General features: G+C 38.5%; 1 protein-coding gene across 1 annotated transcript in view; it reads right to left on the bottom strand.

The window, feature by feature from the left end:
• Positions 1 to 13,554, bottom strand: part of syn2b (synapsin IIb) — a 392,491-nt gene that overhangs the window by 164,815 nt on the left and 214,122 nt on the right. The window contains exon 2 of the mRNA XM_060835534.1: positions 6,549 to 6,606. Coding sequence (XP_060691517.1) covers positions 6,549 to 6,606 — 58 coding nt within the window. The remainder of the gene's footprint in view (positions 1 to 6,548; positions 6,607 to 13,554) is intronic.

The following is a 13,554-nucleotide window of genomic DNA, read 5'->3' as shown; positions in this document are numbered from 1 at the left end:
TACTAAAGTAGAAAGACAGAATTCACTCCCTGAAGGATTTTATTGAAAGAGATATGTCTTTATGGAAACTGAAACTGTTACATGGTCATCATTAAGCAAGTTTTTAATTCATTTCCTTATTGAATTTAAATTTCACCAGCTGCCATTGTAGGAATTCAAACTCATGGCCCAGAACATTAGCCTGACGCTCTGGATTACAAATCAACTGATGTTACCACAATACCATTACCTCTCTTCAGTATAGTGTAATACATCAATTGGTGATAAAGAGGCAAATCAATTCGTGTGACACCCTTCTTTCTTCAATTTGTAGTATAGGACAGACTCATAAAAGGGTAAGATATTTATTAGTATTTGGTAATACAGGATATGAAATGAATTTGATTATTTTTCTGCCTCCAGGGGATTGCTGGAAGTCACAAGTAGTAATGATCATTTCCAAAGTGAAGAAGACCTAATAACTCTTGAAACATCAAGGGAATAGGATTCCGCCTGTCAAATAATATTAGCAAAGAAACCCCATCTGCTACTTGCCTCAACTCTATCACCAAATGACTGATGGGAGGAATTTCACCTCCAACGATGTATGTTGGAAAACCTTTTTTTTAACCTGTACCTCTACCAATGTCATCAACTGCATCCATTACACCTGGTCTCCTCTATATTGGAGAGACAGGGCGTCTTCTTGTGGATCGTTTCAGAGAACATCTCTGGGACACCCTCACCCACCAACCCCACCGCCCTGTGTCTGAACACCTCAACTCCCCTTCCCACTCTGTCAAGGACATGCAGGTCCTGGGCCTCCTCCACCGCCAAACCATTACCAGCCAACGCCTGGAGGAAGAATGCCTCATATTCCACCTTGGGACCCTGCAACCACACAGGATAAATCTTGATTTCACTAGCTTCCTTAGGTCCCCTCCGCCCCCAACATTATCCCAGCACCAAGCCTCCAACTCGGCACCAGCCTCAAGATCCATCCATCATGTCCCCCTCTGACCTATCACCTTCCTCCACCTATCGTTTTCTCAGCTATCTTGCACCTAACCCCATTCTACCCTACCCACCCCATCCCCCACCCCCCCCCCCCCCCCCCCCCGCCCCCCATTTATCTCTCAGCCCCAGGCCACAAGCCTCATTCCTGATGAAGGGCTGATGCATGAAACTCCGATTCTCCTGCTCCTCGGATGCTGCCTGACTTGCTGTGCTTTCCCAACAACACACTCTCGACTCTGCTCTCCAGCATCTGCAGTTCTCATTCTCCCAGTGTTGGAGAACCTTGTATGGCTCATAGTTTCCATAATCCCATGGTAATGATAAACCCAAAATAGAATGAACTTATTTCTTTAGTATGTTTTTACGGGTGTAGGCAATATTCAAATACAAGAACAAGAAATTACTGCTGTTACCCATGAAATACTTAATACCTAAAAATGACATTGCTATTCTATTATTTTCTTGTAATATAATCTTTATTTTAAATGGGAATGGGGAATATCTCTGAAATGTTAGAGGTACATTTTAATAATTATCAGCAATAGCAATCTCTACGTCCAGTGAGCAAGCCTCTAGATATAAACGTATATCAATTTGAGAAAGCCTGTTGGTATGGATAATGACTTAGATATAATGCTGCCTGTCACAGTGGGAAATAGAGTGCTGGGCCTTCTTAATCATGGTGAGGCCTGAGCCAGTCTCCCAGTAGTGGCTACATATTGTGTGGTTAAGTCAGTGCTAAAGCCCAGCCAGCTGGCTGTCAGCAGTGGGAAATAGCTTTGTTCATTAACGAACCAATTAGTATCCAACATTACTGGCCTCACTCCAATTTATTGGTACCTTGGAGATTAAATAGAAAACATATGGCTTTCCCACTGCCAAATAAAGAATGGTGATTTATGCATACATTGGAGTTTGGATTTTCTATTAATGATAGTCAGGGTTTGATCTATGTTGTAGAATCATAGAATCCCTTCAGTGGGTAACAGGCCCTTCAGCCCAGCGAGTCTCCACCAACTCTCCGGAGAGTACCCCACCCAGACCTAGTCCCCTATTACTCTACATTTACCCCTGACTAGGGCACCTAATCTACATATCCCTGAACACTACAGGCAATTTAGCATGGCTAATTCACCTGACCTGCACATCTTTGGATTGTGGGAGGAAACCCATGCAGACACAGGGAGAATGCGCAAACTCCACACAGGTAGTTACCTGAGGCTGGAATCGAACCCAGATCCCTGGTGCTATGAGGCAGCAGTGCTAACCACTGAGCCTCTGAGTTAACCTGCCAGTCCTTCTGAAACTGTGATTTCAAATGAGACTGCAGGTGACTGGGGCCCTCTTTGAGTGGTAATGTGAGTTTGGGTGTATTGTGAAAGCTTTATAAGTGAAGAGAGCAAACTTTGAAAGAATCAAAAACTGATTATTTTATTTAAGGAAACACATAGGTTGTAAAACTTTTAGTTTCAGATTGCAGGTGGCATAGTGTCAGATGTAAAAACAATTTCCAGGAAGAAAGGAGTTAATTCAGAGCAGTTAGAAAATACATTACCTCAGAGCAAGGGTTTTAGTTTATAAATTCCAGACCAGAAGCATTTGTTAGAATCCTGAAGGAATTATTTGAAACTAAGAAAGTTGAAGTCACCATAATTTCACAATAATCAAGAGAGAAGCTGTCAAACTGTCAAGACTAAGAGTTGAAAAGAAGGGACCCGAGTTCAATTCTGAACTTGGGTGTCTGTCTGTAGAGTTTGCACATTCTCCCCATGTCTGTGGGTTTCTTCCAGATGCCCTGGTTTCCTCCCACAATCCAAAGATGTGCAGGTTAAATGAATTGGCCAAGCTGAATTGCCCATTGTGTTCAAGGATGTGTACATTAGGTACATTAGTCAGGGGTAAATATAGGATAATAGTGTAGGGGAAGGGGTCTCGGTAGGCTGCTTTTCGGAGGGTCGGTGTGGACTTGTTGGGCCAAAGGGCCAGTTTCCACACTATAGGGAATCTAAGTTCTTACAGCAGAGTTAATATTTTGAGTCAGGTGACTCAAAACTTATAGTATTTCGGAAAGATTGATATTTATGCTGAAGATGAGGTTGGGGGAAAGCAGGAAGGGAAAACTGAGTGGATAGGTGGAAATGGACCCCAGAGAGCAGAAATAACATTTTCTGTTTTGTTGCTTCTGTCATCACTTGCTATAGTCCTAGTCTGGCAGAAATATCATTTTTTACTCATGGTTAGTGTAAATAGACAAGGTCTTTTCCCTGGGTTGGGGGAGTCCAAAACTGGAGATAATAGGTTTAGGGTGAGAGGAGAAAATTTTAAAAGGGACCTAAGGCACAACTTTCGAAGGGTCACTCTAAAAGAGATAAACAAGGGGATTATGAGTGCCAGGCTAGGACAGAAGAGAAGCTGAATAAGTGATAATGAAGATTGAGTGTAGCATTCCATTTTAGTAAAAGAAAACAAGGACATGCCATATAATAATAAAAATAGTGCCTTGGACAAAGAGATTTAGGGGTTCAGGCACATAATTCTTTGAAGTTTGCATCATATGTGGATAGGTTGGTTAAGAAGGGATTTAACATGTTTGCCCTCATTGTTCAAACCTTTGCATATAGGAATTGGGACATCATGCTGAGGTTCTACAGAATGTTGAGGCATCTTCTGGAGCACTGTGTCCAGTTCTGGTCTCCCTGTCATAGGAAGGATATTATTAAGCTGGAGAGGGTTCAGAAAATACTCCCCAGGATGTTTCTGGGAATTAAGGGTTTGCATTAGAAGTAGAGGCTCGATAGGATGGGGCTTCTTTTCACTGGAGCATAGCAGGTTGATGGAAGACCTTATAGATGTTTATAAAATCATGAGGGGTATAGATAAGTGAAGGCAGGTGTCTTTTCCCTAGGGTGGGGGAATTCAAGACTAGAGGTCACATATTTATGCTGAGAGGTGAAAGATTAAAAAAAAAATCAGGGCGCAATGTTTTTACAAAGAGAGTGGTTTATGTGTGGAATGAGCTTCCAGAGGAAGTCGTGGATATGAGTCCAGCTACAACATTTAAAAGACATTCGCCTAAGTACATGAATAAGAAAGGTTTAGAGGATTATGGGCCAAGTGCAGGCAGGTGGGACTAGTTTGCTTGGGATTATGGTAGACATGAGTGCTTGGTCTGAATGTTTTGTTTCTATGACTCTATGTAACCGATGTAATGGCCTGACAGCAATGTCATCTGTGCTAAAAGCAACCCTGTCATAACAGGGTGGTGTGGGTGAAAAACGTAGAAGGATGGAATCGGCCTCTTATTGAAATTGATGCTGCGTCCCAAAAGCTGCGGGGTCCCCAAACAGAAAACGAGTTGCTGTTCTTTGAATTAGTACACACAAAGAAAAGCTGTTTGTGCCCTTTAGGTTGTATATAATGGCCCAGGTTTTGCTCTCGAACTGATGATGAGGATAATGCCAATTCTGTTATTTATGCACAATTGGTACAGCAGCTTCAGGCAAAGGCAGACGCCCCAGACAAAACTTTAAAAATCCAAGGTGTTGAGCTCCACCGTGAAAATAGCATCTTAATGTCTACCTCACTATTGAGTGTCAGTTTCTCCAATGACCCATATTGAACAGTACAAAGTATTTGCTTCGTAGATACAGCCAAGCATGGTCTGGAAATCAAGGTATTGCAATCTGAATTACCCTGTTAATGCTATGATCAGCATTGATTTGGAGATGCCGGTGTTGGACTGGGGTGTACAAAGTTAAAAATCACACAACACCAGGTTATAGTCCAACAGGTTTAATTGGAAGCACACTCGCCTTTGGAGCGACGCTCCTTCATCTGATGAAGGAACGTCGCTCCGAAAGCTAGTGTGCTTCCAATTAAACCTGTTGGGCTATAACCCGGTGTTGTGCGATTTTTAACCATGATCAGCATTATTTGCTTTCAATCAATCTCTGCAACATTGAAGATTAATGTGAAGTTATTTCAAGTATTAATTGTTTATGTAGTTTCCCTTGCTATCTCTTTGCTCTTACACTCTTAATCCAATCTTACTGTCCCTCAATTTATTTATCTTTTTGTACCTGATTTGGCAATGAATATTTCTGTTGTAATTTTTTTAGTCCTAATACTGTTCATTTCTCAATTCCTCAATCAATTTGCTTAAAACTATATATATTATCAACATATGAGAGATTTTTGACTCAGTGCTCAGTTATTGGGTCAATTTTCATTCACTTTGCCTGGCATAAACAGGGAAATATCAGCTGCAGAATGGAACAGATAGCTTTACTGTCCCATTAACATCAACTGTGCAGTTGATTCAATTTTAAATGGGGTTCAGCTACTCACCCTTTACAGGTAATTGGTTCCTTTTCGAATGTGGAAACTGCAGAACTATTGTTTGGATATGTGCATGAGGTAAGAATCACTGCAGAACAGGCTTCAACTAAATCCAATGGCGATGGAAAATAGCAAAACCAACAAAGGGATAAGTTAGCAGCGTTTTGTGGATCTCAAAGGAACAGGAGGTCGCCTCTAGGAAGCATCAAAATCATCAGGGCTGCTGTTGCTTTGGGGCACCATTCTCCGCAATGGTAAAGCATGAACCGACACCTGTAAGGTACCTTTATAACTGCATCACTGGCCTGTTTTCCTTTTCAAAACATCATGAGCTGTGCAGGGATACCTACTTGGAATGTAAAACATACCAAAGCTTCAAAACTAGAGAGACCTCTTGACTGCCTCACCAGTTTGCCTGTGTGGACTGATGACTGGGCATGCAAAAGTCAAGACAGATTCGTGGGAGGGGGGTGGGGGGTGTTCCATTCACTTGTTGATTAAAGGGAATCAACAATATAAATTTTAATACAATGACAAAACTATTAACAAGTCAAAGACATACTTACAGAAGTATTTTATTGTACCTTTGCTTCAAATCAGATAAACAAAGGAAACCTTGAGCTCCTTGTATGAGATTTTAAAAAGCCTATGGCCCTGTTTTCTTTTTGATACTAGTGTTTTCTGTTTTCTGTAAAGGTTAATGAAGTCATATAAAGAAAATAAGACTGTGTTATGAAATTCCCAAAGCAAACATCTAAACTAGGTAACACATACAAGGATTGACAGATTTTACACCTCATTCATTATTTGCTTGGTATATTATCAGATACTTTACATTTAAACAAACTAAATGTAATACACACTTTCATTTTTCATTTTTCTGGCATCTGGAGGTAATTGTCATTATTCTAGTTCCTACTGTCGATCCCTGAATACTATTGTTTATTGCCACTTATTATGGAAAATTGCTATTTACAAATGATGGCTCTTCAATCTTTACTATTCAATCCAGTGGTATAATGGGACAGATGCTTAATCAATGTACTAAATAGCAGGAAAATGACAAAATGGAATTCTGTTAAGTGCCAACTTATTACCCATGCAGGTTAGCATTTTACTGCAGGAGGTTAGACTATTATACAGAAACATTAATCACAACTCATATATGCTACATGGTACTCAAAACAGCTTCGAAAATAGAAAGAAAAACCAACCTGTTCCACTCTGATATCATATTCTCCATGGACTTTTTTCCCACGGAACAGTTTCGCCCTGAGAAAAAATAAAATTATAAATTAATTTCAATTAGGCATTGACCATTTTAAGTAATTCATAAACAAGATTGTTAGCTTCTTAAGCACATTTTAACCAACTGGTATTCTGTTTTAAAATTTGAGTTTAATGTCAAACCCACAGAACATAAGTAATTTGGGGAAGGGACCCACGGGAAATCAGGCAACCTGAAAATAGAAGATGAAGAAGATGAGTGTTAAGGTCAGGCCGAGGTAAGCAATAACGGTAACATAAACAGTCAGAGAACACTTACAATTATGGGACATGGATATTAAAAGATTGCTGAAATAAACTGAAGGAAACAATTAATGAGCACAAATTAAACTGCAGAGAATTATTGGTAATAATTCATGGTGAATAGTCAGATGTAGTCTGGAAAAATGGAAAATTGGTTTAACAAAGACACAAACTGGGTGGTTAAATAGAGTCATTGAGTTTTTACATTGCAGATGAAGGCCCTTAAGCCTATCATGACTGCACTGGTCATCGCATTCTAATCCCATTTTCCAGCAATTGGCCAATATTGAAAGAAGTTGAAAAGGAAGATGGGATGGTGGGATAGCTGTATTGTTTAAAGATGATACAATGTGAGTTAAAAAAAAAGGGATGCATCTAATATTAAGATAGAAGGGGAGGTAATGGCCTTGAGGTAACATTAATCCAGACATCAAGGTAATGGAATGGAAACCCAGGTTTGAATTCTGCTGTGGCAGATAGTGGAATTTAAATTCTGCAAAACTCAAGAATTAATAATCTAATGATGACTGTGAAATCACGGTTTATTGTTGGAAAAAATAGCCAATTGGTTCACTAACTTTGGAGAAGGAAACTGGCATCCAGAACCAGTCTGGCCTACACATGACTCCCTGACCCACGGTGATGTGGTTGACTTTTAATTATCCTCTGGGCAATAAATACTAGCCGAGCCAGAGACACCTATGTTCCTTGGATGAATAAAAAAATCAGAATCCATATGAATTGAGATAAAGGATAAAACAGGATTTATTACATTGATAGAGGCAATTGACATACCTTGTAAGAATGGAAGCGAAATAGGGGAGTGAAAAAAAAATTGATAGGCAAATCAATGAAAAGGATAAAACACATAGAATAATAATAAAGAGATTTTCACGAAATAAACTGGCTAGAAAAGACTGAAGAAGGAAAAATTGGGAATGGAGTTCATGCCTCATTTCTTACCAGGACATAAGCACTTCAGCAAAAGAGTATCATCACTGAAGCTCAAAATAGGAAATTTATTGGAGTGAATTAGGAAAGTAAGCCTACAAAAACAGCAAGGCTACAATGGCCATAACATAATAAGGTTTAAAACAATAATTCAAAAAGATGTCAGTCGAAGAAAAAAAAGCTTTGATAGGTTGGAAAAATAATAATGTTGAGGGAGTCAGGATGTAGCCAGACACGATGAATTGGGGAAAACATGACAAAGAAATAGAATAGCAAAGAGATACATTTCAAACAATATACCTGAATCAATCAGATTCAAGAGAAATATACTGGTTGAAAAAGAAGGATCAAATTAACCAATACCAACCAGGGATGAACAAAGAGAAAAAGATACAGTTACAACTAAGAAAAAGGCATCAATTATAATACCGATGACAAAGGAGAGCAAGAGAAAAAACAAATATGAAGGGGTAAACAATGAAATAAAAATAATTTACTATATATTTCATATTTCCTTGATAATTTAATTTTATAATTCCTTCTTGTTTTTATAATTATTTTACAGGCATAATGATAAAATTAACCCAATTTGGAATGGGTAATGACCCTTGGACTGCTTCTTACATTCTGAATTGCTGTGTGACTGCTCAACTTTGAGGGAACTTTGAGGATTGTGCCATTAAATGATATGCAAGATAGATCCACAGGCAATTACAGCAAAATAGCAAAATCATTGAAGACTCAATTTGTCTCTGGATTTGCCAGTAAAATTAACAAGGTAGCCATGGTATTAGAAAAGATTTAAATATATATCAAGATATTTGAGACTGAAATGGGGGACTAAAATCAGGATATAAACCCATTGACCCAGATGGATTGCAGCGTGCATATTAATAGGAGTTAGGGATGCGATAACATAAACATTATAAGCATTCTTGACCAATCTCTTGAATGCTTTGAAGAAATATCAGAAAGAGGACAGTACATTAAACGTATTCCAGTGTATTTGCATTTTCAAAACATCCTTGATATGGATCAACATGGCAAGTCAGAAATAAGGTCTGGGTCATAAATAAAATTAAGCATGTGGAATCATGGGACAAGTTGCAGAATGGATAGCAAATTGGCTACAAAACAGAAAACAGAGAGTAATAGTTAGGGTTAGACACTTAGATTGGCATAAAGTGGGACATAGTGTCAGTGCTGGGAACACTGCTGTTACAATTTACATCAAAGGTTTGGACTCAAGTTTCTAAAACACAATTTCAAAATTTGCAGATAGCACAAAGTTTAATATGAAAGAAGTACACCAAAATGCAGGAACACATTGCTGCAAAGATACACATTCCTCACCCCACCAGTCAATGGTAACTATAAATTTTTCAATATTAATGGAAGTATCCTGCTGTAACTGCTGGAGTATAACTACTGGGTCAGGAACCTTTTGATAGCATCAAACCTTAATATTCAATAGTGCTAATAGGACAGAATAAAAAGAATTCTCTTTTCCTCTTCATCATTTAAATTACTTCTAACCTTTGATTACATAGAGTCAGAGTCACAGCGATGTACAGCATGGAAATAAACAATTCGGTCCAACTCATCCATGCCGACTAGATATCCAAAACTAATCTCGTCCCATTTGCCAGCATTTAGCCCATATCCCTTCAATCCCTTCCTATTCACATACTTATCCAGATGCCTTCTAAATGTTGCAATTGTACCAGCCTCCACCACTTCCTCTGACAGCTCATTCCATAGACGCACCACCTTCTGGGAGAAAAAGTTGTCCCTTAGGTCCCTTTTAGATCTTTTGCCTCTCACCCTAAACCTATGCCCTCTACTTGTGGACTCCCCCATCCCAGGGAAAAGATCTTGTTCATTTACCCTATCCATGCCCCTCATGATTTTATAAACCTCTATAAGGTCACCCCTCAACCTCCAACAGTCCAAGGAAAATCGACTCAGCCTATTCAGCCTCTCCCCATAATGCAAACCCTCCAACTCTGGCAATGTTTTTGCAAATCTTTTCTGAATTTTTTCAAATTTCACAACACCCTTCCAACAGGAGGGAAACCAGAATTGCACACAGTATTCCAAAAGTGGCCTAACCAATATCCTGTAGAGCTGCAGCAGGACCTCCCAACTCCTATACTCAATGCACTGACCAATAAAGGCAAGCATTCCAAATGCTTTCTTCACTGTCTGCAACTCCACTTTCAAGGAACTATGAATCTCCACTCCAAGGTCTATTTGTTCAACAATACTCTCCAGGACCTTACCATTAAGTATATAAGTGCTGCTCTGAATTCTCTTTTGAAAATACAGCACCTCACATTTATCTAAATTAAACCCCATCTGCTACTCCTTGGTCCATTGGCTCATGTGATCAAGATCCTGTTGTACTCTGAGGTAACCTTCTTTGCTATCCACTACATCTCAAATTTTGGTGTCATCTGCAACCTACAAACCATACCTCTTATGTTCACATTCAAATCATTGCTATAAATGACGATAAACAGTGGGCCCAGCACTGATCCACATGGCACGCTGTCGGCTCCTACTGTACTTTCTATCAGCAGTAACCTAGGCTGCTGTTCTATATTACTCATTTAGAGCACTAGGTACTTACTGGCATTTAACCTTATGTGAAATACAAAGCAGATATTTTGCAATTTCAACATTTGGCGTTAAAGCCATTTAGATCCACATATGATGCTCTTTCTGTTCCGTCCTGGCAGTGGGTATGATGAAATGATTTTTAAAAAATGAAAATTGGGCTCCCTGTGATAAAACATTTTTCAGTATTAACAAAGAAGCAATATGCTTTAACATTACATGGCCCTCGTGCATCTAGTATTTTGCAGGATCATGGTCAATCGATCCAGTGCTAGGTTTAGAACGTTGATAGTCATAATTTTATTTATCCTGACATTAATGATCAGTAATGTCACCAGAGTAAATGAAAGAAATAAACTTCAAAATTACAATGCATCCTGAAGGGATTTGAAAGTGATTTTCTGCCAGTTTTTAGTAATTTTAGAAGTAATTCAATGATTTTCTTTTACAAAGTCATGCCTCACTCTGACCTTAATTTTCAAAGTACCCATTCACTATAAATTTTACTTCCACAGCAATATGGTACCATATGTCTACCGATAACATTAAATTCAAACAATTGTACCTAAAAGGGTATTGTGCTCAGGTCATCAAAGATTGTGTTTTGGCAGCAGCTGGTCACCAAAAGCGAATCACAGTACGAAAACCATTTGTATAATTATAGCCCATTAGAAAAACTATTGAGCATGATCAGCAGTAATAACCACAGGAACATATTTTTAAAAATTTAACACACATGCAGTGTAAATCAATTTTTGGAATAAACTGGATAACAGATGATTGATTTGCTACAACAGTTAAGACATTTGATTTATATAAACACAGTATGACCATAACTCACAAATCATAATCTGTTAAAGAAATTGAAGCAGACAAATTCAGATAGGATTTTGTACCCAAAGTGGTAGAGGGAGTTCAGTGACAACAGATAAAACATCAAATCAATGACAAGACTCCAGCAAACAGCGAAACTGCACACCATCTATGTCAGCAATTAACAAAAAGTACTAATCTTAAATAATACTATACAATTATTTTCTAGACTGATTTTTTCTTTAAATTTATTATTTCTTGAGGCATCTCCAGCAAAGCCAGCATTTATTGCCTATCTCTAATTTCCCTTGAACTGAATAGTACACTAAGCCATTTCAGAGAGCAGTCAAGTGTCAAACGCACTGCTGTGGGTCTGGAGTCACATGTAGGCCAGACCAGGCAAACTTGGTAGATTCCCTTCTCTAAAATACCTGAGTGAACCAGATGTGTTTTTACAAAAAAATTGGTAATACCTTTACAGTCACTACTACTGAGACCAGTTTTCAATTCCAATGACTATAGTGAATTAAATTTAAGTTCCACAAGCTGCTGTAAGAAACATGCTTGGATGCTGGGAATCTGAGTTAAAAGCAGATAAAGCTGGAGAAAGTCAGCAGGTCTGACAGCATCAGTGAACAGAGAAAATGAGTTAATATTTTTAGTCTGACATGACTCTGCTTTAGAAACCTATCATTCTGAAGAAGAGTCATATTGGACTCAAAACATTAACTTTGTTTCTGTCTCCATCTATGCTGCCAGATCTGCTGAGTTTCTCCACACTTTTCTATTTCATTAGTTGCTATGGTGTGATTTGAAGGTGTGCCCACAGAGGATTAGCGTTGTCCTCTGGGCTATCAGTCCAGTGATATTGCCACCACATCCCCACCTCCCCAACTGTTTGAGAAACCTGGAAACAGAATGCTAATACTGTGGTGACCTTAAAGTCATCTGGCAAAGCTTGGCTTCAATTACATATGGGTTCCAGATTGCTAGCAGGGTTCCAACTGCACATAGGTTTCTTTGGATAAAATTCAGCCCTCAGTCTGTGGAATCAAAAGCACGTTTAGCTTCCACAATCTTATAACTGTAATGCAAGCTTGAAATTCAATCTTAAATCGCAGTATTATGCTAGTACTGTTTGCCTTGGCTTGGAAACCTTAGATTATCTGGACAAGAACATTTGTCGAAAACTCATCACAGATTAAAAAAAAAGCACAATTAGACCTAGAAAAATTCCCTAACTAAAAATGTTCAACTTTGGCAGATTTCCAGTCTGCTTGTGCTAAAGCACCATTGATGTTATTGAGGTTCTGTGATGTCATTAATCACAATCACTGAATTATAATGGATAGTTTACCAATGGGTGATTTTTTGATGTTGTTTTTGGAGGTTCCAGGAACCAACTGCTCAGAGCACCTGATAAATAAATGGGAATGTCTGATTCACGATAAGCAGCTGTGGGCCAAGGTAAGCAGTGATGCAGTAGCACATTATTTATGGCCACAATGCAATCATTGCAATTTTCCTTGAAAAATAACTTTTTCTGCATTGAACACTTGAAAATGCTTGGAATTTCTATTTTAATACATTTTCTGAATGATAAATGTGGACTTAAACTTCTATTTTCTCACTGGATGTCTTGAAACCAGATGTTGATTCTGATTCCAGCTGCGATTTGCAGAAAAAGATGATCCTCAAAAACAACATGTGATCCAAGCTCAACCATTTCATGTACCAATTCTCCACTCTTGTTTACCTGCTCTCTGGAATATGATATGGATTCATTATTCCTTCACTTCACTATCTAGTTTGACTAGACTGATTAAAAAAAAACTCAGCTTAAAGTGAGGAGAACATTCTACAGAACTAAAAAGAATATCAAGAATAAAGAGATACTATACTATAACTGTGCTGACTATGGGAACTATCCAATGCTTTTTCAGGGAATGTGTCAGAAGCCATTTTGCATGATGGTTTTTAATGACGGTAAAATGAAATTTGTGAACAAACAATTTCGAGAGAACCGTGGAAATTTTGGATTTTATAGCACCATCCAAATGCAAGTATTTCTTGATAGAAAGAAACAAAGAGCTGTGGAAACTGGAAATCGAAAAGCAGAAACAAATACAAAAATTTTCCAGGAAAACCCAGCAGGCATGGCAGCATTTGTAGAGAGAAAACAGAAATAACATTTTGAGTCCACTGGCCTTTATTCAGAACCTTCTGAAGATCTGAAGAAGGGTCACTGGCCACAAAATGTTAATTATTTTTTCTTACCCAAAATGTTAATTCTGCTTTCTCTCCATA

The sequence above is a fragment of the Hemiscyllium ocellatum genome, chromosome 14 (assembly GCF_020745735.1).
Source record: "Hemiscyllium ocellatum isolate sHemOce1 chromosome 14, sHemOce1.pat.X.cur, whole genome shotgun sequence".
NCBI lineage: Eukaryota > Metazoa > Chordata > Chondrichthyes > Orectolobiformes > Hemiscylliidae > Hemiscyllium > Hemiscyllium ocellatum.
The sequence above is the reverse complement of the archived record's forward strand: the minus strand, read 5'-3'. Positions and strand labels throughout refer to the sequence as shown.